Below are 23,778 nucleotides of genomic sequence, written 5' to 3'. Positions count from 1 at the left end.
CAGCTACAAAGAGCACAATAAGACTACTTGATAGAGCAACATCTCACATAAAAAAAAATTTTTTTCAAGACAATCACTGCCTCTAGCTGTGTATTTTTTTGCCTGTGATGAACATGAGCTTGCATGTGCTTATCAAATCCTCCACCAGCAGAGGTGACCATTGTTGCTGTCACACTGCTCAAACACACCACCCTCCCTTCGCTGTGGTCACATCCACTGTTTGTCTCCATAAATGTTCACCAAGCATTCATGAAAGTCAATGAGTGTCATTTTTTCTGCATTTCACAGACCTTTGCTTCATACACACCATTCTGTCAGACTGCCCCTCTGCTGCCATCTGCCACGTGGGAATAAAATGTAACAGAATGCTGGTGGGAAGGTTCAACCTCTGCTGCCATATCACCAACATCTGCCTCTGATGTCATGGAGCAAGATAATAAAATAGGAGGCATTACTTTTGGAGCAGCTCTCGCATTTTCTACTATATAATCTACAGTATTAAATTTTGAGTTCAATCTTGAAATGCAACTTGCTTCAGCACATGGCAAATGAAATAAAAAGAGAGGAGAAAGTGGATTGTAAAAGCTGCTTCCATTTCACTGCTCTCCATCCTACAGTTGTTGGTTTTATGGGTGGGAGAGAGCTGATACGCAGGGGGCTGAGAGAAACATAAAACAAAGCAAAGGTTTGGGCTTCAAATAAATTGTACCAAACAGAGAAGGTTAAAGGACTGACAGTGTTGGTCATCCAAGAATGAGCTTTCTTCCCATGAGGTTCCAAGTCCCGGAAGATAAATGTGTAAAGGTTAGACAGACTGATAGGAAAGATCCTGTCCTGGAGTCAGTAGAAGCTATTAGCCTCACTGGGCTTTGGATGTTGTAATTTATTTCCTCCGGTTAAAGCCAATATCCTGTCCCCACTGATGTTCAGATATCAAGCAGCCTAAGCAGCAAAGGCTTTATGTGCTCGTGCTAGGGTACGCCAGAGAGCTGGCTTTATCATTTTCTGTTCAAGTCTCTGAGCAGAGTATAAGTACAGCTATAATAGGAGGAAAACAGAAGTTGTTCCACAATTGCTTCAATGAAAGCTTGCATTCATGCATGGGCATTAGGCACACTTGGGGATGTATAAAAGCACAGCCCAGCTCCAGCCTTTGTTGCTGGCTCAGGTGATCTTGTAGCTGGAGAGAAATGCACGTGGTATCTAAGGCATGTCCAAGCATCACTCGCATTGGTATTGCAGGTCAAGGAGATATAAGAGCCACAAATTGGTAAAACACCAAAGATATATTTAAGAAACTCTGAAGTAGAGAGGCTTTGCTTCCACAAACCTCTCACAATAGCAAACGAGCAACGTACTGTGCTGAAAAACTAGGAGAAACCAGGGACTTACCTGCTGCTTTGGTTTTCAGTAGAGCTGATGGCTTGCTTGGCTCCCCAGTTCCAACACTGTTGCTGGCAACCACACGGAACTCATACTCAACCCAAGGGCTTAAGTCAACCAGTGTTGCTTTGTGAGTCCTACCACTGAGGACTTCAGGAACTAAAATAAACATGTCAATAAAACAATATTTTTGGAGTAATTAATGTTATATGCACAAAATACAAGGCAACTCTCAAATCGCTCACCTGTTGAAACTGCCTGCCATCCAACTGAGAAAGGAGTCCTTGTCTGAATGCTGTAGATCTGGACTGGACTATTGTTATCTATTCCAGATTTCCAAGATAACACAGCAGTAGTGCTAGAAATATGTTCAACTCTAACATTCTCTGGCGGGCCTGGGGGACCTAAAGCAAAAAATATTTTAATATAAATGTATTTAAAATAGAAGACAACAACTGAGGATAATCGAGAGTGCAAGGCGGTGCCTTGTACAGACATCTGATTTCTACTAGTGGCTACAGGATTTACTCCCATCAAAGAATTTCTTTTGCTGTTGATAGTAGAAGGATTAGCTAAAATTTCAATCTTATCACTTAGTTGATCATAGAAAGTGATCTTTCATATTATCTTCAAAGAGTGGAAAGAGACCTGGTCTCTTGATTTTTGCCTATATCATGACGCAGAGATGCCCAGCAAGGAGCAGGTGACACCGTTCTTTTGAAAGAGGAGTGCTTCCCTATTCCCTGCTCTGCTGAACTGCATAGCAAGAAAGAATAACCTCCAAAAAACGCCAAGGCACAATTGCACAGATCTCCCCCTGAGTTACCGAAATCTTAGACTCATCCTAGGACTTTTTAAACAACAGCTGATGCTAAGAAATACTAATTTCTCCAGAAGATATGTGTTTACATTTAATAAACTTACCTCTTACAATTACATCTACTGCTGTAGATTGACTGTCTAAAGTTGTTTGCACCATGCACACATATTTCCCAGTATGATGAAGTTGAATATTTCTTATCATCAAATCTCCAACAGATTCCTGGAGATACAAAGAAAGTAAACTAATCACTCACAACGTGCTTTTCATACTGGACATTTTTATAAATTGCTCAATATTAATAAAAAATCCAGCTTTTAAATTAAAATATTCATAGCTATCATCAGTTTTTCTCATGTGGACATTTTTATTATGGCTTCACAAATAACTCAAGTGCCTTTATGAAATCTAAGAAAGAAAAATAAATGGCTGCAATCCTTTTAAAGAAACAGAGACTTGCCACGCATATAAATAGTGATGGAAGAGTTATGAAAAATGCTTGTGTGACCTAATGACTGTGGCAAATAGATTCATTAAGCACTAAAGAGTTTTAAAAACTTACTCCTCCAATTCTCTCAAAATGATGCATTTCTCTTTTGAAGTCAATTTTGTTGCCATTGAATGACCACGTGAACACCACAGCAATGGAGGGGTCATGAGAAACCTGGCATGGAAGGACTATGCTTTCTCCAACTGTTACATCCATGTTAGAAGGTGGAATAGTAATTACAGTCCTTTCTGTGGAGACAAAACAATTTCCTTTTTATTAAAATGCTTATAAAAATAGTAGATCTTGAATGAGCTTTGTGCCATTGGCGAAATGATGTAAAATTGGCGCAGATGTTCCATAATAAAGAAGATTATATCTAATATGGTGATGACTTCAGAACACTCTCACCCATGTGCAGCCTATTACTTCTGCAGTATCCATACGAGCACTCTGTGTGCTTTGAGAGTGAGCAGATGTCAGAGGCAACACGCTAAATTAGTCATATGTTACTTTGTAAATCCCATAGTCGATAGATATGACTTCAGCTTAAAACGTGCAGAATTAATTATTGAGACTGTTAGAAATATACCCACAGTTCTCCAGGTTTGAAAATGCTTCCTTATAGGAAACTGCAGCAAAAACAAAATTGGTGTCCATCTCCGCTTAATACAGTGAGATCTTTAATCCACATTCTTAGCAGTAGTTTACTGTAGAGTTGCTTACATTACAGACTCAAGAAAGCTATCTCAACAGAGAGAAAAAATATCTATGTAATCTTTTTTAACCCCTTAGACTGAGAAATAAAGCTGTAGATCTTATTAAGGGAACTAGTAGTTTGCTGAAGGGGAAAGAAAGGGGTTTATATGGCTTCATTTTTGTTGTTATGACTGGCAGATAGATTAGAGATAACAACCACTTTGTTGTAGCAATTCCATTGAATAAAGCTTTTGTGCATGAAAATGTTATAAAATGGTGAGAATTGAGAGGCGCATGAATAAAATGAGAGCAGAATCTATTCAACAATATTAATGCGTTCCGAAAATAACATGAGAGGAGGAGAAGAAACCTTGCAGGAGTCGTATTAGTTTAGTGTTCATGCTGGCTTAACTCTATCTGTAATAAATGCATTCAAAAATTCAGAATTTTGGTTACCAAGGCTCTGGTTCCAAGGGATTGGTGCAGATAGGGCATCCAGTACTTCACCTTCAAGTACATTTTTGTTCAGATTGTTACCACCATTGTAGTAACCAAATAATAGGTAGGTGCAGGCAGGTAATATGGACTGAAGCTTGATGGGCTTCTTCCCAGCATCTGAGCTGCACTGTTGGAGTGACTGTTACAGCAGTGGTCGAGAAACAGCAAGGTTGGGTGATGCATATTCTGCCAACCTTTTAAAACAAAAATCTCCAGTTTCAATGACATGCCTGCAGTAGATACCATATACCGTTATCAAAGGAAAACAGTTTGTCTGATTTCTATTGCCATAGGCCAATTAGGTGACTTTTTTTTCTGGAATCGCTGAGAAGCTGACTGTCAGAAGTTCCCATCATCTGGAGCCCAGATTTAGAACACTTTATTGGATTTCCCTCTGTACTCTGATTGCTCTTCATGCAAAACCACCATCATAGCAGATCCATCCGTTTGTCTGAAGTCAAGGACTGCAGAAATGTGAAGGCCTCAGATGACTGTCTTGAAGATACTTGATCATTAAGTTAAAGCAATCTCTCCCTCTCCCTGGAAGCAGAGTGTCAGTTGCAATAAATTCCAGATGATTCAAGGGCCATATTCTCTGTTGGCACAACTCCACTGATTTCAGCACACACTGGCAAAGAACATGGCTCCATAAATCTCAAGCGAAGTAATTCCATTGTGAAGTACAGTTAACTTTTACAGAATAATGTTGAAAAGTATCTAAGAACTACAGAAAGCCTCCACAAACTTTTACTTTCTTGCTTTTATTCTCCAGCGCTTCTTTTTCCCACAACTGAAATAGATTACCATGAATAACACTTTGAGGTAAGAACTGAAGTAATGCTGTGTACATTAAAAGAAGAAGAAAGAAAGAAAGAAAGAATTCCTTGGTATAAGATAAAAACTGGAAAGCTGGTTTTGTGATAGCTGGAACTGTCCTTTGCCACCTGCAGATGGAGAAGCATGATCTGGCCTAAGGTGGCCCTCAAGCCCATCATTTCATCCTGCAAGGCCATCCTGTGACAATCTCTCCGTCCTTAAGCCTATAAACTCTGTGCATCTTTACACTGAGCTGTTGAAAGCAAATAAGCAGGGAAGTAAAGAAACATTAATATCTGGATAAGACTGAATGGTTGTTACAGGCTTCAGGTTCCCAGGCTGCTCAGAGAGACTCCCAGGTCCCAGATGAGTTCTCTGCTGACTGGTATGAACTGCTGCTGGTTTTATCTGTCCTGCTTAAAGCTGACATGAGTGTGCCTGATCTGCATTGCATTGGTGGCAGCCTGGAGGTACCCCTGAATTCTGTCACCACAGCAAAGCTCCCAACCACAGCGCCTACTGCAGGGATGAAATTCACTTTGTTTGCTTTGGTCCATTAAGCTTTAATAAAGCTTTGCACCACTATTTAAGTTTCCATGTCAAATACTCCCTATCCCTGTCTTTAAAATACCTGCCCTTCACAAGCCCCATCTCACCTCTGTTGCCAGAAGAGTTAACACTACCTCAATTTGTAACTCCTACTTCTCTGCATTGGATGGCTGGTCACCAAGATTGGTGCATTTTAACTCTTCTGCTATGCACTGTGCACAATTACAGCAGTCTATAAATAAGTAAAACACTACAAATGAAATCAATTTTATTTCTATGGAAAAGTTGGAGCAAAACTAAGCAAGAATGATAGCAACAGGATTGCATAGAATTTATAATCAGATTCAACGGTTATGTTCTGAAACCCACAGAATACAAATAGAAAAAGGTGCTCCACGCAGTAAAATATTTAAGACTCCTCCAGAGACAACTGTTTATAATGTAGGAAGGGGCCATCAGTTTGCTGGGTGGGAACTTTTTGACAATTTTTTAATCAGGAAGTTCCAAAATTATTCTGATTGCCTCATAAGGTCAGTAACATTATTTCTTGTGCCATTTGATTTTACTTCGAAGAGATCTGAAATGAGATAAACGCAATCCTGTTATGAAACAGTATTAGATGAATTGAAAATCCCAGAGATCATGTTAAAACCTATTGAATTCCTCCTTTGTAGGAGTTTTTTAGGAGCTAGCAAAAAAAACCTACCCTCTTTTCTTGTGGGATTATCATCCTGTTGTGTCTTCTGTTCTAGCCTGCTCATAACTAGTAGCTTTGCATGCAGAGTTGTTCACTTGTGTGTTATTTTCTGCTTCCTTTGTGGAGCTGTCTTTAAGACGACCACCTCAAATACTTTGAAAAGCTTCTTACAGGCACATGGCTCTTCATTATCTATCTATCTTGTTTAGCAACATTAGATGTGTATTAAATGGCAAGACCCATTCCAAAGGAGAAAACAGCTAAGATGGTGTGAGTGCTTGAGGTATAATAAAGATTTCTCACACAAAGAATAAACAACTCAATGAGCAGCAATAAACTTAATTTGCACATTAGATATGCTTTTCCAAGTTCTGACATTTCAGTTGAAAATAATGCTGAAGCAACGAGGCCTATAATTGAACAACCAAAACTTCTCCAGAGGGGAAACAAAAACAAATGTTCCCTGCAAACAAGATCAGTTTTATAACATGTTGTTACTCAGTGTTTTAATAAACTTCCTAAATGCCAAACAAAATATTTTTTTCATTTTTTTTTTAATGGGATTTTTTCATATTGCTCCATTAAGCTGTATACATGGGGTAGCTGTAATGGTGTCTAACTTCAATGAAATCAGAGCCACCTAAACCCTAAAGTTCTCAGTGCATTCACTGCTAGTTGTGCTGTAACATCAGCTCAGATTACACATTGCACTGCATCAATGCTAATTGCTCTTTCATAGTATGAAAACAGTTTTAGACAACTGCAGTGGGTTAGGAAGAAGGACGTTCCTGCAGGCTAGAGTGAATATTCTGAATTCATTGAAAATGAAAATATTAAGAAAAAGGGCAGTTATAAGCTGCATGTAATAATGTGCTCTCCTTGTAACTGCACTCATTATTAATGTTAGCTCTTTTGCAAAACTGAAATATGTTTACTATAATCTCACAAGTTCCACACTTTAACTTTTCTTTCTCATTTAAAATCAACAAATATGAATACTTGCATAAGAAAATATCAGTACCAAAAAGATCATTCAGGAAAAAAGAGAAAGAAAAGACACCGTTTGCCTTAGTTTTCCTTCTTTTCTTCCCCTCATTGATCAGACATCAGAGGATACAGAGCACAGTCATTACACATGCTGCTCACAGGAACAGCTACACAAACAATATCTCTTTTTATGTCCTTCAGCTCTGGACTGGCCCACCTGAGAGATAAGTTGGTACTAGCACTTTTTACTAATGGAGATGGACCATCCATCAGTGCTGCAAAAACTTGAAGCAAAAGGCTGCTTGGATGTAATAGACTGTTATGTCTTCCACAATGCATTTATCTGTGTTTCAAAGAAGGGTAGAAACTGCTGCAGGGAGGTAACCCGTGTGGAGCAGCACTGCCCTGGGAGCACAGCCAGGGTGTGAAGTCACACCAGCAGCCCCAGCCTCTCATAACTGCCCATCCTGAGAGCCTCAAAGAGATGCTCTCTTTGTAAGGGTGCCAAAGTAGCACCCAGCAGCTGAGTGGGTGGCTTCAGGATCTGCAGGGATGCAACAAGTGCAACACATATCTGTGTCATGATGAAGGAAATAAAAGCACCTAATATTCAGATTAATTCCTAATGCCTTATTTCATTTTACAGTCTCTTCTGCAGCCTCAGATGTGACAGAAGTTAAAAATGAGCAGAATAAACACATGCAACAGGGACATCATATTGGTCCTGTGTTGTGCTAACCTCAGGCTGCCCAATGCCTGCAACTTCTAAATAGTACTGCAGTGCAAATATCACCATTAATGTTACTGTGGATTTCCTTTGGTATCTTGAGAGACCTCTCTGATAAACACAGTGATTGTCAGTCTGCTGTGCTCATGAGGTTTCTTTGCTACAGGTGATGTCGCTCATTCTCAGCTGTAAACTGCAAGGAAAAACCTTTTGATAGCAACAGTGATTGGTATAGTCTTGAGCATCCCAGCAAAAACAAAACAAAACAAAACCCCACACTTTCTACTATTCGTAAAGCACAAAGGAATATACTAAAATACCTTTCACAATCAGGTTCCCTGAATTTCTGGCAACTCCAAACTGATTTGTTGCTATACAAGTGTACACCCCAGCATCTGATTTGGTGATGTTGTAGAGCCTGAGACTGCCATCCTCCAGTAAGAGGGCCCTGGGAAAACAAACAAACAAACAAGCAGTAAAAGGAGAATAAGAAAAAAAAGGCTTCTGTTACAGGAACTGCAATAAAAATGCAATGCTTCTTTTAATATTTAAATGCTTCCATTATGTTTCTTTTCTCTGCTGGATATGCAGCAACTAATTTTCACCTCTGCTCGTTATTGATTTCTATATTGAGAATGTTATATTGACGTACTGAAATTGACCATTAACTTATCCAGATCGCTTGTAGTAAAATTAGGAGTCTCAAGAGAAAGAAGGAAGACCCAACTTTTTATCTAATTGTCCTGTATTTTACCATGGGGGGCTATTTTTCCAGATCCCAATGCTAAGATGCTATACTAATGTTATGTCTGAGGCCAGCTGCCTGTGCAATTTTGTCAGGATTATTAAAAGACATTAGCAGAGTAGCTGAGATGCTGAAATGCCATCTCACAAGCCAAGGAGCCAAATCAGATAGGCTGTTCTCTCCCAGGGCCCTCAAATCACCTTGTTAGTCACTATATTGTTCACATAAGTTTGCAGAGGATTGGGTAAATTGCATTTAATAGTAATTTCAGAACCACTCCTGAGTTTTGAGGACAAAATTAGTCTTTAAGCTTGTTTACATGCCTCTTCATGTCAATGAGATGCCTTTCGGATGCATGCCAGTGCAGTGCTCAGCGTGAATTTTCTGTAGGTAGTTTTCTGTAGGTAGGCTTTCACATTAGGCCTGGGACCTCTTCCTGTTACATATGCGGACAACAATTCACAACTCAGGGATTTGTTTCATGAATATACAGAAATGGAATTGTTAGGCAATGAGCTTTAGGTCAGAATGACATTATTCCATAAGATTTTCTTAATTCGATGTCAGTTCTTCCATCCAGCTATTGCTCCTGGTAGATGTTGAAGCTTTTGACAATTTTTTTGAGTTCAGAAGGACAGTGGGCTGAAAGATCCTTGAATCTCATGAAAATGGGGTCAGGGTTTCAGTGCACAGCCTTTCCTGCTAGTAAGGCCCCTGTGTGTGCACACTCTTTAGTAGGCATCAGAGAATCTGCACTGCACAGGGATGAGCTGCACTCAACATCACGCTTTGCTGGATCTGACAGAATCCAGACGTAAGTCATAAATCCCCAGGAAAAGATGTTTCATTCATTCCAGTGCTCACAGAAGCACTGCATTATTCTTTTATATTCCCCTTTTAATTGACATTTAAATCTAACACAAGAATTCTTTTATAAAAAGAAAATATCTAATTCATGCATCACAACTTGGGTATTTTATATTTATTACTGACAACATAAGATTGGATGATGCAATGAATTATTAAAGGAAACGAACAATAACAAGAGCAGTAGTTGAAGCTGGCAGTACTATCATAGCTGTTAAATCACAAAAACCATCACAGCACCTTTCTGTATTCCTCTCTTGTATTTACATGCTTGTAGCTATATGCATTACACACATCAGGCCTTGTTCTTCTTCCCATTACCTGTTTTCAGCCTCAGCTGAAGAAGTGCCAGATGTGGGTTTCAGAACCTGTCCTGGAGCAATGGGGCCAACCCATCCTGCATTGTGCCAGGGATGCAGAGCGGGGGCTGAACAGAGGTGATGTAGTGCCCATCTGATGAGGGGCGATGGGGAGAGGAGCTGAGAGGAAAAAGGATTCAAGTTGGAACGAATAATCTTTGTTACCTTGGCAATAATCACCAGTACTGCAGTGGTTGCTCGCCTGCAATTTGGAATCTGATGAGAAAATAAGTTGGGGTTTAATAATCTATCATATATCCATATTAAATGGGAGAAGAGCAATGAAATACATTCTTCAATATAACGATGACTCAACCAAATAACATTTTCAGATATGGATGAATAAGCAAGAAAGAATTTAACCTTTCCAATGGCATCAAGGTGCTGTTCATCAAACCAGGGGCTAGGAGTGCATCTCCTTGGTGCACTGGTTGGTTGATGTATGGTGGCTTCATCATACAGCACCAATAGGTACTCAGATGTGATCAGCAAATGTTCACAGATTGGATACCTGATGTATAAGCTATAATGAGCCAATGTAGTGTCTGTCTCACCTCCGAATGCTGATGTCCTGTTATTTTAACTGCAGCTGTATGTAAAAGCATTAGGCACAAACTAGAATCTAGAAGTGGGAATGAGGAAAAGAAGACAATGCCAGTCCCCAAAATTTTCTACTGTAAATATCTGGGAAAAACAGTTTGTAGAAATGCAGAACAATAAAGGAAGAAAGTCTGAAAGCACAGGCTCTGTGCTGAGTCCTCTACGGATTACTGGTTATGGCTTTTCCACCGAAGTTTAGTGATGTCTGGCTCAGATTTCTTTTTGTGTATTCTTTGTTAGGAGCTGGGATCTGAATAATTCACAGCTTTGTGGTTTTACCCACTACCAGGGGTTGGTACTCAAGTGCTGACAAGGCAGTGTTTGATCTGTAGAATTGTTGTTCTGAAACAATACTTCCACAACCGGGTGAGTTGAGATAGAATGGTTCTTTCATTGGATCAAAACAGAGCTTGGCAGAGATGAGCCAGGAGCTAATAAAAGCTTCAGAGCAGTGTGAAACCTGGCAGAGGTCACGTTACCTGAAGACAATTAGAGAGATAGTAGTACATATGATGCTTGGGCAGAATTTATGTAAAAGCAGAATGGAATCTGGAGTAATTGGCTGACAGAGAAGGGAATTAAAGCAAAACAAAGAAAAAAGTGATTTACAGATGTACTGAGGTCTGTGTCAAGAGAGGGATGAGAAAACAAAGCACAGCAGAAAATCAACATGATGCACTTTGAATACAAGGGAAAAAGCTCTGTGAAACACTGACCCCATTGCCACGTATTGCAAAGCTGCCATAAACTTCCTCCAAGCCACGACTTTATGCTGTGGGTGGGTTCAGAGGGGCTTCACTTTGTCCTCTTCCATTTGTCTTTCAAATTACAGCACTGCGCTTCTGACCGCGATGGGAATGTTTCCTTTAATGGGCTTCGGATCAGGCTCTAACAAACAATTTAAGAAGAAGCTGTGAAATGCATGTCTCACCTGCTGAAAGGCTTGCTGAAAACCGCTACTTTTCACAACATTTTGCACTGTGTGAAGGCTATGGATAATAATTCTTACCACTTGCATCGGGAGACAAGGTAATTTCAAGTAATGAGACAAGATAGAAAAGTTTAACTTGTTGGATATAATGCCAGTGGAATATTTTCTCTGCCAGGAAAATGGGACTTTACTCAGTAAGCAAACAAGGGTTTGCCAAGGGACAAAAGTTGAAAGGTCTGCAGTGAATCTGCTGAATGTGTCCCTGCTATGGAGGAGGAAATGCAGTGAACTGCTTGAGACACTGCTGCTCATCAAGTCCTGCTGCAGCAAGCCTAGGTCTAAACTGGCATCTCTGACTTACAAAGTGCTTAAGTACTTAACAGAGAGTGCTCTAATGCTGGTATTTCTGCCTGAATTATGCAGGTTTTATCTCTGGGTAAATAGCTCAATCAAGCAAAGATGCTATGAGGAAAAGACAAATAGAAAATTCAGTGATACATACTCGTAGAAAGTTCCAGCACACAAGGGCTGGTCGGAAATACTCAGAAATATCATCCCCCCTGTAACAAGCCTGGGAACCTACCCCACAGAGATGGATTGTGGATGAAGTTTGCTTCCAGTGGATCATGAGAACATAAGACAGCCATAAAGCCCAGTTCCAGGACACAGCTCTCCAATTCTGCAGCCATTCCCATGGAAGAGGTGAGGGCAGGGCCTCACAGTGCTGTCCCAGCACCAGGTGGGCTGCAATACAGGTTTGGTTCCAGCAGCAGTGCCTTTCCCAGCAGGATGAAAACCACCTTCAAGAGGGGATCCACAGCTCCTTGCATCTCTTGTCAACCTTCAATCACGTACCAGTTTGGGAGAAATTTCTCCCCAGTTTATTAAGCACAGTGATGTCCTTTTGTTTGTTTTTAATCTACTAATTTCATGGGATTGATCCGTGTCCTCGTCCTCCTTGAGTGACTCCATTAACATGCAAGATAAGTGCAGAAGTGAGAAGGGAAAACAAACAGGAGGCTCAAGAGTCAAAACTCTGTCATGTTCAAAAAGAAGAGACAGCATAGCTTCTGCAGAAGACACGAGGCTGGGAAGAAGTGAAAGCTCATTAAAATTGTCACACATACTTTTTAGGTAAAGAACTTGAGAAATCAGGCAGGGACGATAGATACAGCTTTTAATTAACCAGGCCAAACAAACCATCTCTGAAAGCGTTGTCTCATGTGAACAAAAGATTGTTGATGGCTATTTGCTTTGATCTTAAGGGCATAAAAGAATAATATGTATTTAACAAGGCTGATAGAAAAATAAAATCTGAGAAAAGAAAGAGGTGTCAACTCATTAGATTTTAAAGAGCAGCAGAGGTAATTTTGCACATAGCTGTATTGTTCAGCCAATCCATGTTAGAGAGGTATGATTCTAATTCATGGATATGAATTGCATTAATTCAATACAGCAAATGTCTTTGAAATCCCCATCAAAATCAGTTAAGCTGCATTGGTGTAATAGCAGGGGTGATTCAAGCCTATGCCTGCAGATTTCAGCGCTGCCAGTATTATAGTTATCTCTTCAAGGGCATAAAATAATTCCTCTCCAAATAAAGTAACCCTGATACTTGATGTACAGATTCACCCTTCTTTTCTCCTGTCTGCCTCCAACATCAAGTGTCTGACACCTCGTAATGTTATTGAAGCCATCATTGTGGCACTGTGCAGATAAAAAGGAACACGCTGGATCTGATGAAATCAGAGGCAAAGTAATTTTTATTATCTGAGAGATCCTATTTGTAACTATATCTTCTCAGTCTCACTTTGGCGCTCGAGAGCAAAACCACTCCTGATTTCATAGGCTCTGAAAAGCCACATTGTTTATACATTTCTAGCGGGTATGCCAGCAGTCACCGAGACGATAACTGACTCTTCCAATTTTGCAAAGATTGGTAAAGCATGAGGGAGGCTGAATTAAAAAGTACAGGGGGAAGCAAGCGAGGGGCAGACGCACGAGCGCAGCTCTCCAGTGACTCAGTTCCTACTGATTTATGCAGATGTAAATGTGAGTAAAGTTTGACTGAGTGAATGAATTGTACCTGCGGATGACAGCTCTGGTATTTTTGAAAAGGTCCCACCGAGTCCCATCTGAGATCCAACTGTCTGTATTATATGTTAATGATCTTTGTACCTGTTTATCTATTCAGAGTGTAATTTGTATGCTAATAGTACTGCCATTTAATAAACTACGCTTAAACGAAGATCTTCCTTATCTGCACAGCTTCGAAGTTGATTGACAATTAATTGGAAATAAAATAAATACCATTAAAATCCATGTTAACTGTTTAGATCAAAACAAAATTACACAATCAAGCTGAATAATCTTATTGAGATATTTTAGAAAAGAATGCCATTAGCAATGGTAGAAGGTGTCAGCAAAACACTGTTGCTATTTTCCAAAATCTCTCACTGTTCCTAAAAACAAACATTATTTTTGCATAGAATCTCTGCTATTTGAGATTGCACATATTTATGTTATTCAAATATATACAGGCATCTGAACTGAATTTTATGCCATCATGAAGCTTCAAGACAAATTATAATATTTTCAGGAGATGGCATTCCCATTAGCATAAAATAGTTATGGTTGCTAGGCCCTGTTTTTAAGATACTTGAGTGCTAAATGGGAGGCAGATGTGACAGTCAAAGGAAAAAAAGCAGCAAAACCATCAGTCTGCAGCTCTGTCTGAAGCTATTGCATTACTGTGTCTCCAGACTTGTAGCTGAGGAATCCTGGGCAGCAGCACCCCTATGGGAAAGAAAGATGTGCCAACCAAGTAACTGGGTTAGTAAGGAAAGAAAACAAAAGATCAACGCCAAAACCGCTTCCATTCTTCCAGCTTTCTAAATCACTGCGATAGTTTTAAGCTGCTCGTGAGCCCTTTTATCCCCAGTCTGCTGCACCAAATAAACATGCAGTGTTCTGGTCTTCCTCCACATGGAGAAATGGGACTCATGTCGTATTACAAGATATGGCTCATTTATGGCTCTTCTCTCCTATGTCTGTCCTTGTCCTGTTTGAAATTTGCATCTAAAGTGCCATGAGATGTCAGATAAACCTGACTGAGACACGAGCTGCACCCCAGCAAGCACAGCCAAGAAGAGATATTTCTTGGATATAGGTCTACCTCGTGGGCAGGGCGTCATGAAACGTAGCATTTACATAGCTGTACATCGACCTGACAGTCATAGCTGACAAAAATATAGTGATAAAGAAATACAGTAGAAAGGAAAGGACCAGGAACCAGACTTTCAGAAATTCTGTGGTGAGAATCCACGTAGAAATTAAACTGAATTATCAGAGAAAAAAGATTGCCATATTTTCTATTTGCCGGCAAGTTCTGTTGCTTTTAAGAGACCTTTACATCAGATAAAAGTTCTTCCAGCACAGGATGGTATGCCCACACTAATAGTATCTATCTAATCCCACCATTAATCATTATTTTTATGATTCAGATCTTATCATAGACAGTCATTCATACAACCAAATTCACTCCAGATGTAAAACTAAGCCCTTAATGTGGGACTTAAGTAGAATTTAAACAGTACATAAGGCCCTGAATTACCCTCTGTGTGGGAGTTTAATTCACTTAGAGGAATCTTCTTCCCTCTCTGCTTGTCAGAATGTATTTCAAAAATAAAAGTACAATAAAACCTGCAGTTAACTTTAAATTGTTTTGTATATAGGAGTGGCAAGTGACACCAGGTACACAATGTGGTGCTGGCTTTTACAGATCCTGAAGCAGCATGTTTGTGTGCACGCTCAAACATAATAGATCTGCAGTGGCTGGGGATGCTCTTGCTGCAGCATGCTCTAATGTTGAAGCGATTAATTTTTAACAATCAAATCAGGAAAGGGGTTTTGGAATGAGTTGTTCTAAATCCCTAGTGAACAGGTGAACTATTCCTAAGACGGCAAAAAGAGAAAGCCCCAAAACCATGTTCTCCTCCACTGAGGAGCTCTGGCTGCTGCTTTACCACTGACTTTCTCTCTGAGCTCATCCCCTGAATCCCTCTGCTCTACTCAGCCTGACTGCATTCATCTTTGTTGATCTCAGCCTCCACACCAATGACCCATCTTAACTCTGTGCACCACTTGCCTGTCATGCTAATCAGTATCACTCTATTGCATCTTTCAACATCTCCAACCATACCACGATCTATCTGTTGCTTCTTAACATTATTTTTATGGCAAAACTTTTTCAATCAGGAATCTTTTATTTGATCCTTGCGCAGTGTGGCACAGCATGTTTTCCACCCATTACTATTATTTCTGTATGCAACGGCAATATGCACAAGAATAAGTGCAGCAGTAATGATGCACATGGCAGTACAACTTGGACTAGGAGAGGAGCACAGAAGGTTGCATTCTCTCATTATTATTTTTTTTGCAAACTCCTAATTAGGAACCTTGATTCAGAGCCTATTGAAGTCAATGGAAAAGCTCCAGTGAGATGAGCTGGCTCTGGATCAAATCCTAAACATCAATCAGAATATGTGCATGAAGCAGGGATAGAACATGAACTGAAAGGGAGAGAGGGCACAACACTGACACTCACTGGGGCTTAGTTTATTACAACTCCATATGACATAGAAGAGTGACAGATTGCTTGGGACATCTCAGCATGTAGGAACAGCCCCTCAGAAAGGCTCACCTTAACAAGGTTCCCAGGAGCGGTCTAGGAACGATTTAAAATTGTATTACAGAGATGTCATACAGGAGGGAAATTGTAATAAATCCAGTATTGTGCAGGTTGTCATTCTTGGTTGAATGTGAGAACATATGGTTCATTTGCTTACTTGATGCTCATGCTATCTGATGTGCTAAACTCTATTGCATTAAGTAGTAAGTAATACATGATGAAATTAAGTTTATTGGCTTGTTCCATTATGGAACTCCCTAAGGAGAGAGAAGAGAAAAGGAAAGAAAAGCTCTTTTCCTCTGTCTTCCACTGCACTAATATTCTGCCTGCTGCCCGACAGAGTTCCATTGGGTCAAGCAGCAACGGGGGGCCCCTTTTGTCTTCTCATTATTTTACAGTGGATCGACTTCAAATGAAAAGATAACAGAGAAAGAAGAAAGGGGAAAAACAAAGCAAGATAAGATTAAGAAGAAAATTAAAATACTGTCTTTTTCTTCCCCTCCTCTGTGCTCATTCTTCCTTCTCTCTGTATCTCCTTCCTCATCTTTCACTCAGTCATATGCTTTCTACTCCCCGGCCTTTCCTCTCATCTCAAGGTGAAGGCAGAAATAACTGTAAACACAAAAAACATGAAGGAAATGTGAAGGTACTGCAGGTCAGTCAGACATTTTCTAGCATTCCTGTGATGGTAGAATTTTTCTTATCATTTTTGCCAGATCACCAAAAGTTTCTGCTCGTGTTTACTCACTCATCAGCGTGTATTGCAATGTTTTATGGTCCTGATAGATTTGACGACATTATCAAGAATTGGGAAAAAGATGGGAAAAAGCTTGCATGCTTACGTTTCCACCCAGCAATGGAAACAGAAAAATAGCATGGCTGTTAGCAAACAAATATCCTAGAACTATATTTTTCCTACTTTTACTGGTCTTTCACAATATCTTTTCAACCATTCATGTAGAAACAGAAACCATTATAATCTGAGAATAAGATATTTTTAGCCAGAATGTAGAACACTCCCTGAAACTTTCACTCTCCCTTGGGAAGGGTGTAACAATGGGTTTTGTCTGGTTGCCACTGAATACGTAGCAGTAGCACAGCTAGAGAGTTGAAAATCCAAAGCATTCTACACAGCAATCTCAGGTTTTGCAGGAGTTTTCATATCTTAATATGCAAGTTCAGACCAAACACAGTGAAAGTAGGCAGGTAAATTCACGCCTTTGATTTCTGTCAGTCTAGTTGTTAGCAAGGAATGGAACTGAAGTGATTAATCAAATTTAGCAGATGTGGAATCAATTTCATTGGGTCCCTAAGCAAAATTAGAATTTCATCAAGAGAGAAGCTTAATTTGTATTCATGTTGACTTACAGCGATAGTGTCTAAGATATCTGGAATTGCTCTGATTGCTGATGCCCACACTTCAAGTGCTCTATTTTAAAGCTAAAATAGGAAATGAACTTCTTTACAAGCACACGACTATAAGATAGAGGGGTTAAGGCATATCATCAAAGCTATGCAAAGCCTCTTGTGATGGAAAAGCAAAAGGGATAAAATGGAATACACCTAATCCAGGCTTCAAAAAGTGGACTTAAAAATAAAATAATAGCAACATTCATATCCCATTCCTATTCATCTAGCCACATCGACGTAGAAAGCTGGGAATAGAATGCTAAGTGCTGGAATAGTATAAGAAAATGTGGTGCATGTAAAAACTTGCTACTAGCATACAAATGTCTGCACTACCTTTATCTGCAAACAATGAATGCAAATCAGGGCAGTTTGTGGCACTAAGCAGCACGACAAGCAAAGCTTCTCTTTGTCTGTACTGTGCAACTGGTGTGACTTCAGTACACACTCTTTTTTCAAACACTGTGGATGTTTCATTCCCCAGCTTTGTTCATCTGAAAGTTTGGCATCTCATTTGAGATGGAGGTGCCTGCCAAGAAAAAGTAAATAACTACCTTACACTGCATATTGACTTCAACTAAATAAAAGTTAAGTAACATCAATCTCCTCCTTTGTTAGTAGAGCAAAACTTGGAATTTTCAGTCCGTTTTGTCATGATCCCTCCCCAAGCAGGATTTTTATTTATTTATTTTTTTTAAATAATGGATATTCTGGAAGGTTTCGATACAAGCTAAACAAACAATGCTGACATTCTGGTAATTGAAATGTTTCATTGCAGTTTGTTGAACTGCCCTGACACATTTCTTCTCAAATTGGTTCAAGCTGAAATGCTATTTCACAGTACAATATGCTTTCTGTGTAGTATTTGAGCAGTAGATTGAGGACTTCTCATGTTTACCAATTAGTTTTCCTCATTTTTTTTTAAATCCTCATTTCTCTAATTCCACCAGTAGCCCACAAGAAGACAGCCTTTATTTATTTTCTTTCTTGCAAATAACCAAAGAAGTTTTAAAAATATGTATATACATACGTATTTTTGAGATGGGGATCTGACTCTCAACAGTGGAGCAGCAGAAAAAGAGCAGCAGCAGGCAGCAGCTGGGCACACTGGAAAGGCTGAAGAAGAGCAATTGTGCTCAAGAGACCCACAAGCAGCTCAGATGCAGCACGTGGCTATGAGAGGAGCCAACCCTTCAGCTAATGCAACCTGCTAGGTTGCTGCATCTCACCTGAGAGCAGGAGAATCCCCCCAGCTTGAACCTCCAAGAGGCAGCTGTAAGACCTTAGCAATTAGCAGATCATCTTTCTGCCCTCATAATGGTTGGCTCCAGCCACAACATCTGCTCAGAATCACATAAAATTCTTGCAACACAGCTTTTCATTTCAGCTGTTTCAACCGTTCTTCCATATTTCCTTTGAGAAATGGCAATAACTTGAATACAAAATACCAGCAGCAAGTGTTGCATGGGAGAGAGAATATGCCAGGGTAGAGCAGCTTTTCTTATGGCCAAGAATCAATTACCATCCTTCATTGAGATAGGGCTGAACACGGTCCTGCATGCAAGACCTGGAGCCTACAAGTATTGAGCATGTTTTATTGACGTACTTCTTGCCCGGTCCTCAGGAAAGGATTTAAATTATGAATATTTACTTATTACTGATTATTAATGCATGGAAAGTGCTGTATATGACTAATGCATTTTTTCAGCCTACCTCATTTCTCTGTTTTCCCTAAGCAGTCTTCATTTAAATTCTGAGTGGAGTGAATCATATGTTTATATGCATTCACTACAGTGTTTGGGGATCCTCATCTCATGCTGAGGGAATAGCACCTCTCCCTGGTAAGTACGTAGGGTTCCAATTCCCGTTTATTAAAATGCTCCAATCAAAAAGAATTTTTCAGGAATATGTTTGCCATGAGGCTCCCACCAACGGCACTAATAAGACAAGCATTCATGATGAGATCGGTATCTAGATAGAAAATTTGCTGTGTTTAAGACATTAATTGCTCTCCCTTTACGTACTTTCTCTCTACTTTTCCTCTGAGGGCACGTGAGATGATAGCAGTGAGGTGTGAGATGAAGAAAACTCCCTTTGGACTTACTGAGAATAGCTAACATCAAAACAGCTCACGCTGTGTCAAACTCCACAGCTTGGCATGATCCAGAGGAGCAGGTTGGGGATCACAGGAAGGAGAGAGCGCGTAGAAAGAGCTTGGATTAGTCAGCTGCAGGATTTCCTTTTGATTCCCGTATTTGATAACCTCAAGTTCTGTCTCTAAAGCAGCCAGCTGCATGAGGCAAGGATAAACCCCACCATTCAGGGAGTGACTCCTGACAGTGGATTTCAATTATGTTAGAGAATCTTGAAATAGAGTACTTAATCAGATAAGGATCAGGAAGCAGATCTGATAGAGGTACAGTTAGTTTGCTTTGCCATCTAACGTGAAAATTTATTAATGTGGGAATGTTTTGAAGGATTTTTGTACATGATTCAAAGGTAATAAAGTATTCTGTATAAGCAAGAGCACAAAAGACGACCTGGCAAGAATGTTTTTGAGCTACAGAGAAGTTGGGAAAGAGAAGTGGGGCTGAAGAAAGCTATCTGTGCCCTGGGAAGAGGGCTGTAGGCTGAGGACCTTCACCAAGCTCTGCTGCTTGGCCAACAAAGAGGAAATCAAGTATAAAATATTTCACAGTGCTTATATTCATATGATGGATGGGTTTTTTTTAAACTCTTCCTAGTTTAGCACACTTCTACTTATGTACTTAAACTGACATTAATATAATATCGCAAGGTAACACTGCTTGAAGAGCTCATAGGATCAAACACAGCAGTGATCATATATGCCAAAACCATCACAAATAAACTGTTAGGAGTGGAAGGAGGAAGGTGAAAAAGAAAGAATATCCTTTTCCTCTTAGGGTGAAACAAGCCTAGTTGCAGTATTTCTGTAACAAAAGATCAAATTTGTCCAAGTCATTCCCAGGAAGCTATGGGGTTTGACTTATTTTGCAACGTGTCCATCACAGTTCTGCTGTCAGAACCACGTGGGATTGGTATTTTCTTGTATTTTCTTTCTTTTTTCCTCCAGCATACATAGCCCAACCTGACTTAAAAAAATAAAAAAATGCTAGAAGAGGAATCCACAGAGATTACAAGCGCTGCATAATAACATGAGAACTGATATAAGCAAAGGTTTAGTTAAAACAGTGTGTCTGACATGGCAGGATTTAATCATACACACAAGTAAGTCAAAGCAGGTTCTCTCTGTTTTTATGAGTAAAGATGTGTGATTTTAGTACTTTAATTAGCTGTGAAGAGGAGTTACAGCCATACAAAACCTCTTTTCATTTCTGCTTTCTATCACAAAGATGTCTGTGAAAAACACCATACAGATGATTTACTTTACCTTCTCTAAAGCTGTGGCATTATCTATTTTGTCATTTAATAATCCCAAAGCCTCAAATTCTACCCCGCACCAGTGGACACACAGGCAATAATGCTTTGCACATGGAGCGTTCTAAAATCCTCCCATTCACTTCAGTGCAAATCCTGCTCCTTTTGTTTACTTTTGCTCAGCAGCAAAGGCCTTATGGGATGCTTAAAAATTACAGCGTGCTTATAATTATTGTTAGTAAATAAATACAGGAGTTAGAAGTAAATACTGTACACAGTATGTGAATATTTTTTATGAGTAGATCAGATGGGGAATATCACGGTGCTGGAACTTCAAGGTCTAGGCTTAATTCAGTGATTTGAATTGCAAGTTTTAGATGCTCTCCTCACTCCTGTTGCCTGATATCAGAAAATTCAGAGCTTACTCACGACAAACTACATAACTGAGCATGCAGTATATACTGTGGTAGACCACGTCCAATAGGAAAGAATAGGCATTTTTGTCAGATAGACCATGCAATCAAAATGCAAATAGGAATATCTGAGGGAGCACTAGTTAGAAAAGTGTTCTTAGTTAATAGCTGAGTAGTTAAATGGAAAATAAAACTGACATTACTGAAGAGATGGAAAAACCACTGGAAATTTCTCTACATTCTCTAGCACAGATTGCTTGCCCAGTTTTTTCTGTTTCGCTGCAAGTGCCTGAGTGAAATCTCTCCTCAACTTTGCACTTTCTTGCACACAGCTTAAATTTACTTTTATCAGCATTGTACACCACAGCAGTATGGGATAGGAAAATACTTCTTTGCATCACAGTTTGAGATAAAGTTGTTTTAAAGAACTGAAGTGATATTCCATGGGTGACCCAAAGTAGCATCTTTGAACACTGGTACTGTCTGCAAAACTTGGTGTTTGATGCCCAGAACTTTATGAATTACTAGCTCTGGTTTTAGCCTTCGAAAGTGATGATGTGATAGAATGGTGTTGCTGTTACATTTGTGAACTGAAGGAGCTGCTGAGGAAGATTTCACTTCTTAGACACCAATGCCTATTCTGCCTGTTTGCCTTCATTTCTATATAATAGGAATGTCTATTATATTTATAATAGAATAGAAATATATGGGGATAGTATTGTTTTACACCATGTCTGCTATTCACAACTTACTCAGGTCTGTAAGTTACATTTAGTTTTGATACTTTAGTGTTTAATTGATATCAGCAGGTAATACTGTAGTGAGTTTGTGGCAACTCACAAGCCAGCTATTAGCCAGGGCAGCCCCCATGTCAGCAAAGCCCTGCACAAGACCATGTTGCCACATATCAGTGTGTAAGGGAGCACTCTGGCATCCTGATCCAGTGGCTCAGTCCTGCCTGAACAGCACAGAGGATATGGAGGATGATTTAGGCATGGGTTGTTGTACAACCTGTACAGATGCCAAGCAATTATGCTGCAGCCTGGGGGTACGTTCCACTTCCCTGAAGCCTCCACTGATGTCTCCTACATGAAGCTGATTCACTCAGGCTTTTGCACGTGGCAAACAGTTGGCTTTAATAGCGTTGCAGCGAGTTAACTGCTGATGAACACAAACGTATGTATCATACAATTACCCCAGTGTATTCAGTTTGTCTTTGTTCTCAATCAGCTTTCTATCTGCAGGACTGTATGGCTACTGCTAAAGAAGAATAGGCCTCTGGCATCAAAGCTTTCCATCAATAAGCTGTCAAAAGCAATACTAACTCAGCCGTGTTGCGGTGATGTTTAAATGATATTAAAACAGAGAACACCCAACAATCCAGCAGCTGCTTTATTACAGTACCTTTTGTTCAGGCGCAGCACCTCGGGGCCCTTTCTCCAGTCAATAGCTGCTCTGGGAGAAGCACTTGGTCTACAAGCAATGGTGACTTCACCACCAACTTGAACAACAGATGTTTTTTTCACGGGATTTTTGGAAAAATCGGGGGCTGCCGCTAAGAATGAAGAAGAGCAGAATGCAGCTGATGAGTATTAAACGAACTTGCTGAATTCTTTTTGAGTGACACAGTAGGTGAATTCAGTAATTGCTTTGCTTTTTGGGTTTTTGCAAAAGCAGATGTGTCAAACATGAGGAATATATCTGAGTAAAAAAGCATGGAATTCGTTGAGTCTTATTTACACTGCTGTTCTGAACTCTCTAGTGTGACATCTCTCCTTGGGATTCTCTGTAGACTGGGACAACATGTCTGTCTGTGGTAAGGGAGGCTCCTGAGCCACATCAGCAGTAGGGACAGAGCTCACTCCTCATCCCAGTCACTGCTCTTCATCCATGATGTTTAGAGGACTCAACTACAAATGCCATTTTTCAGTGACTTTCAGTCAGTTCATCTGTTTTCTGAAAGCATTATGCACAGATCCATCCAGTAATCTATGGGGAAATTCTCTCAGAGGAAGAGAAAACGAGTCCTGTACAACAGTAAGGTGCTCCCAAAATCAGCGTTTCACTGCTTTCAGTGGCACTTAGCTGTAGAACAGCCTTTATGTTTTGATATCTACACTGGAATACTTTGCACAGTTTGTGAAAGAATCAAAGAATCCCATTTTATGTGCATCTCTGGTAATTCTCCATGAGATTATTTGTTGTGTTATGTTTTTTATATACACATATGCCATATGTTCTTTAGGTAATATTAAAACTTTTCCCACTTTATGAAATTATTTTTAAAGCTGCAAAATAGCTATGAATAGCTCAAAATACAAAGTGAGAAGCATTATTTAAACTTGGAAAAGATCACACATGGGATTAGAAATTTCCCCCAAAACATCCATGAAACCAATAAACATTTACATACAGTTCATGAAATTCAAGTAGCAAAAAAATATGAATAACCTTGAATTGCCTGGTAAAATTTAGTCATTTCTTGATCTCAGATCTTTAAAGGGAGTGTCCCATTACATGCCATTTTAATGCCATTTACTCACCTATGACCCTCAATTCAGCACTGGCATAAATAGTATCGTACTTGTTTTCTGCCACACATTGATAGAGGCCAGAGTCTGACATATTCACCATCGGTATGATAAGAGTTCCATTTTCCACTTGAATTCTCTCCTGATAAAGGGAAAAACAATCAAAAAAAGAA

At 39.7% G+C, this 23,778-nt stretch overlaps 1 protein-coding gene across 1 annotated transcript in view; it reads right to left on the bottom strand.

Annotated features, from left to right (window-relative positions):
- Positions 1-23,778, bottom strand: part of LOC100541831 (contactin-6) — a 104,528-nt gene that overhangs the window by 14,627 nt on the left and 66,123 nt on the right. Inside the window, exons 9-15 of the mRNA XM_031555620.1 lie at positions 23,618-23,747; positions 22,479-22,629; positions 7,984-8,111; positions 2,766-2,941; positions 2,308-2,425; positions 1,629-1,787; positions 1,393-1,542 (exon numbers count right to left, since the gene is read on the bottom strand). Coding sequence (XP_031411480.1) covers positions 1,393-1,542; positions 1,629-1,787; positions 2,308-2,425; positions 2,766-2,941; positions 7,984-8,111; positions 22,479-22,629; positions 23,618-23,747 — 1,012 coding nt within the window. The remainder of the gene's footprint in view (positions 1-1,392; positions 1,543-1,628; positions 1,788-2,307; positions 2,426-2,765; positions 2,942-7,983; positions 8,112-22,478; positions 22,630-23,617; positions 23,748-23,778) is intronic.

This window comes from Meleagris gallopavo, chromosome 14 (assembly GCF_000146605.3).
Source record: "Meleagris gallopavo isolate NT-WF06-2002-E0010 breed Aviagen turkey brand Nicholas breeding stock chromosome 14, Turkey_5.1, whole genome shotgun sequence".
In the NCBI taxonomy this organism is placed as follows: domain Eukaryota; kingdom Metazoa; phylum Chordata; class Aves; order Galliformes; family Phasianidae; genus Meleagris; species Meleagris gallopavo.
The sequence above is the reverse complement of the archived record's forward strand: the minus strand, read 5'-3'. Positions and strand labels throughout refer to the sequence as shown.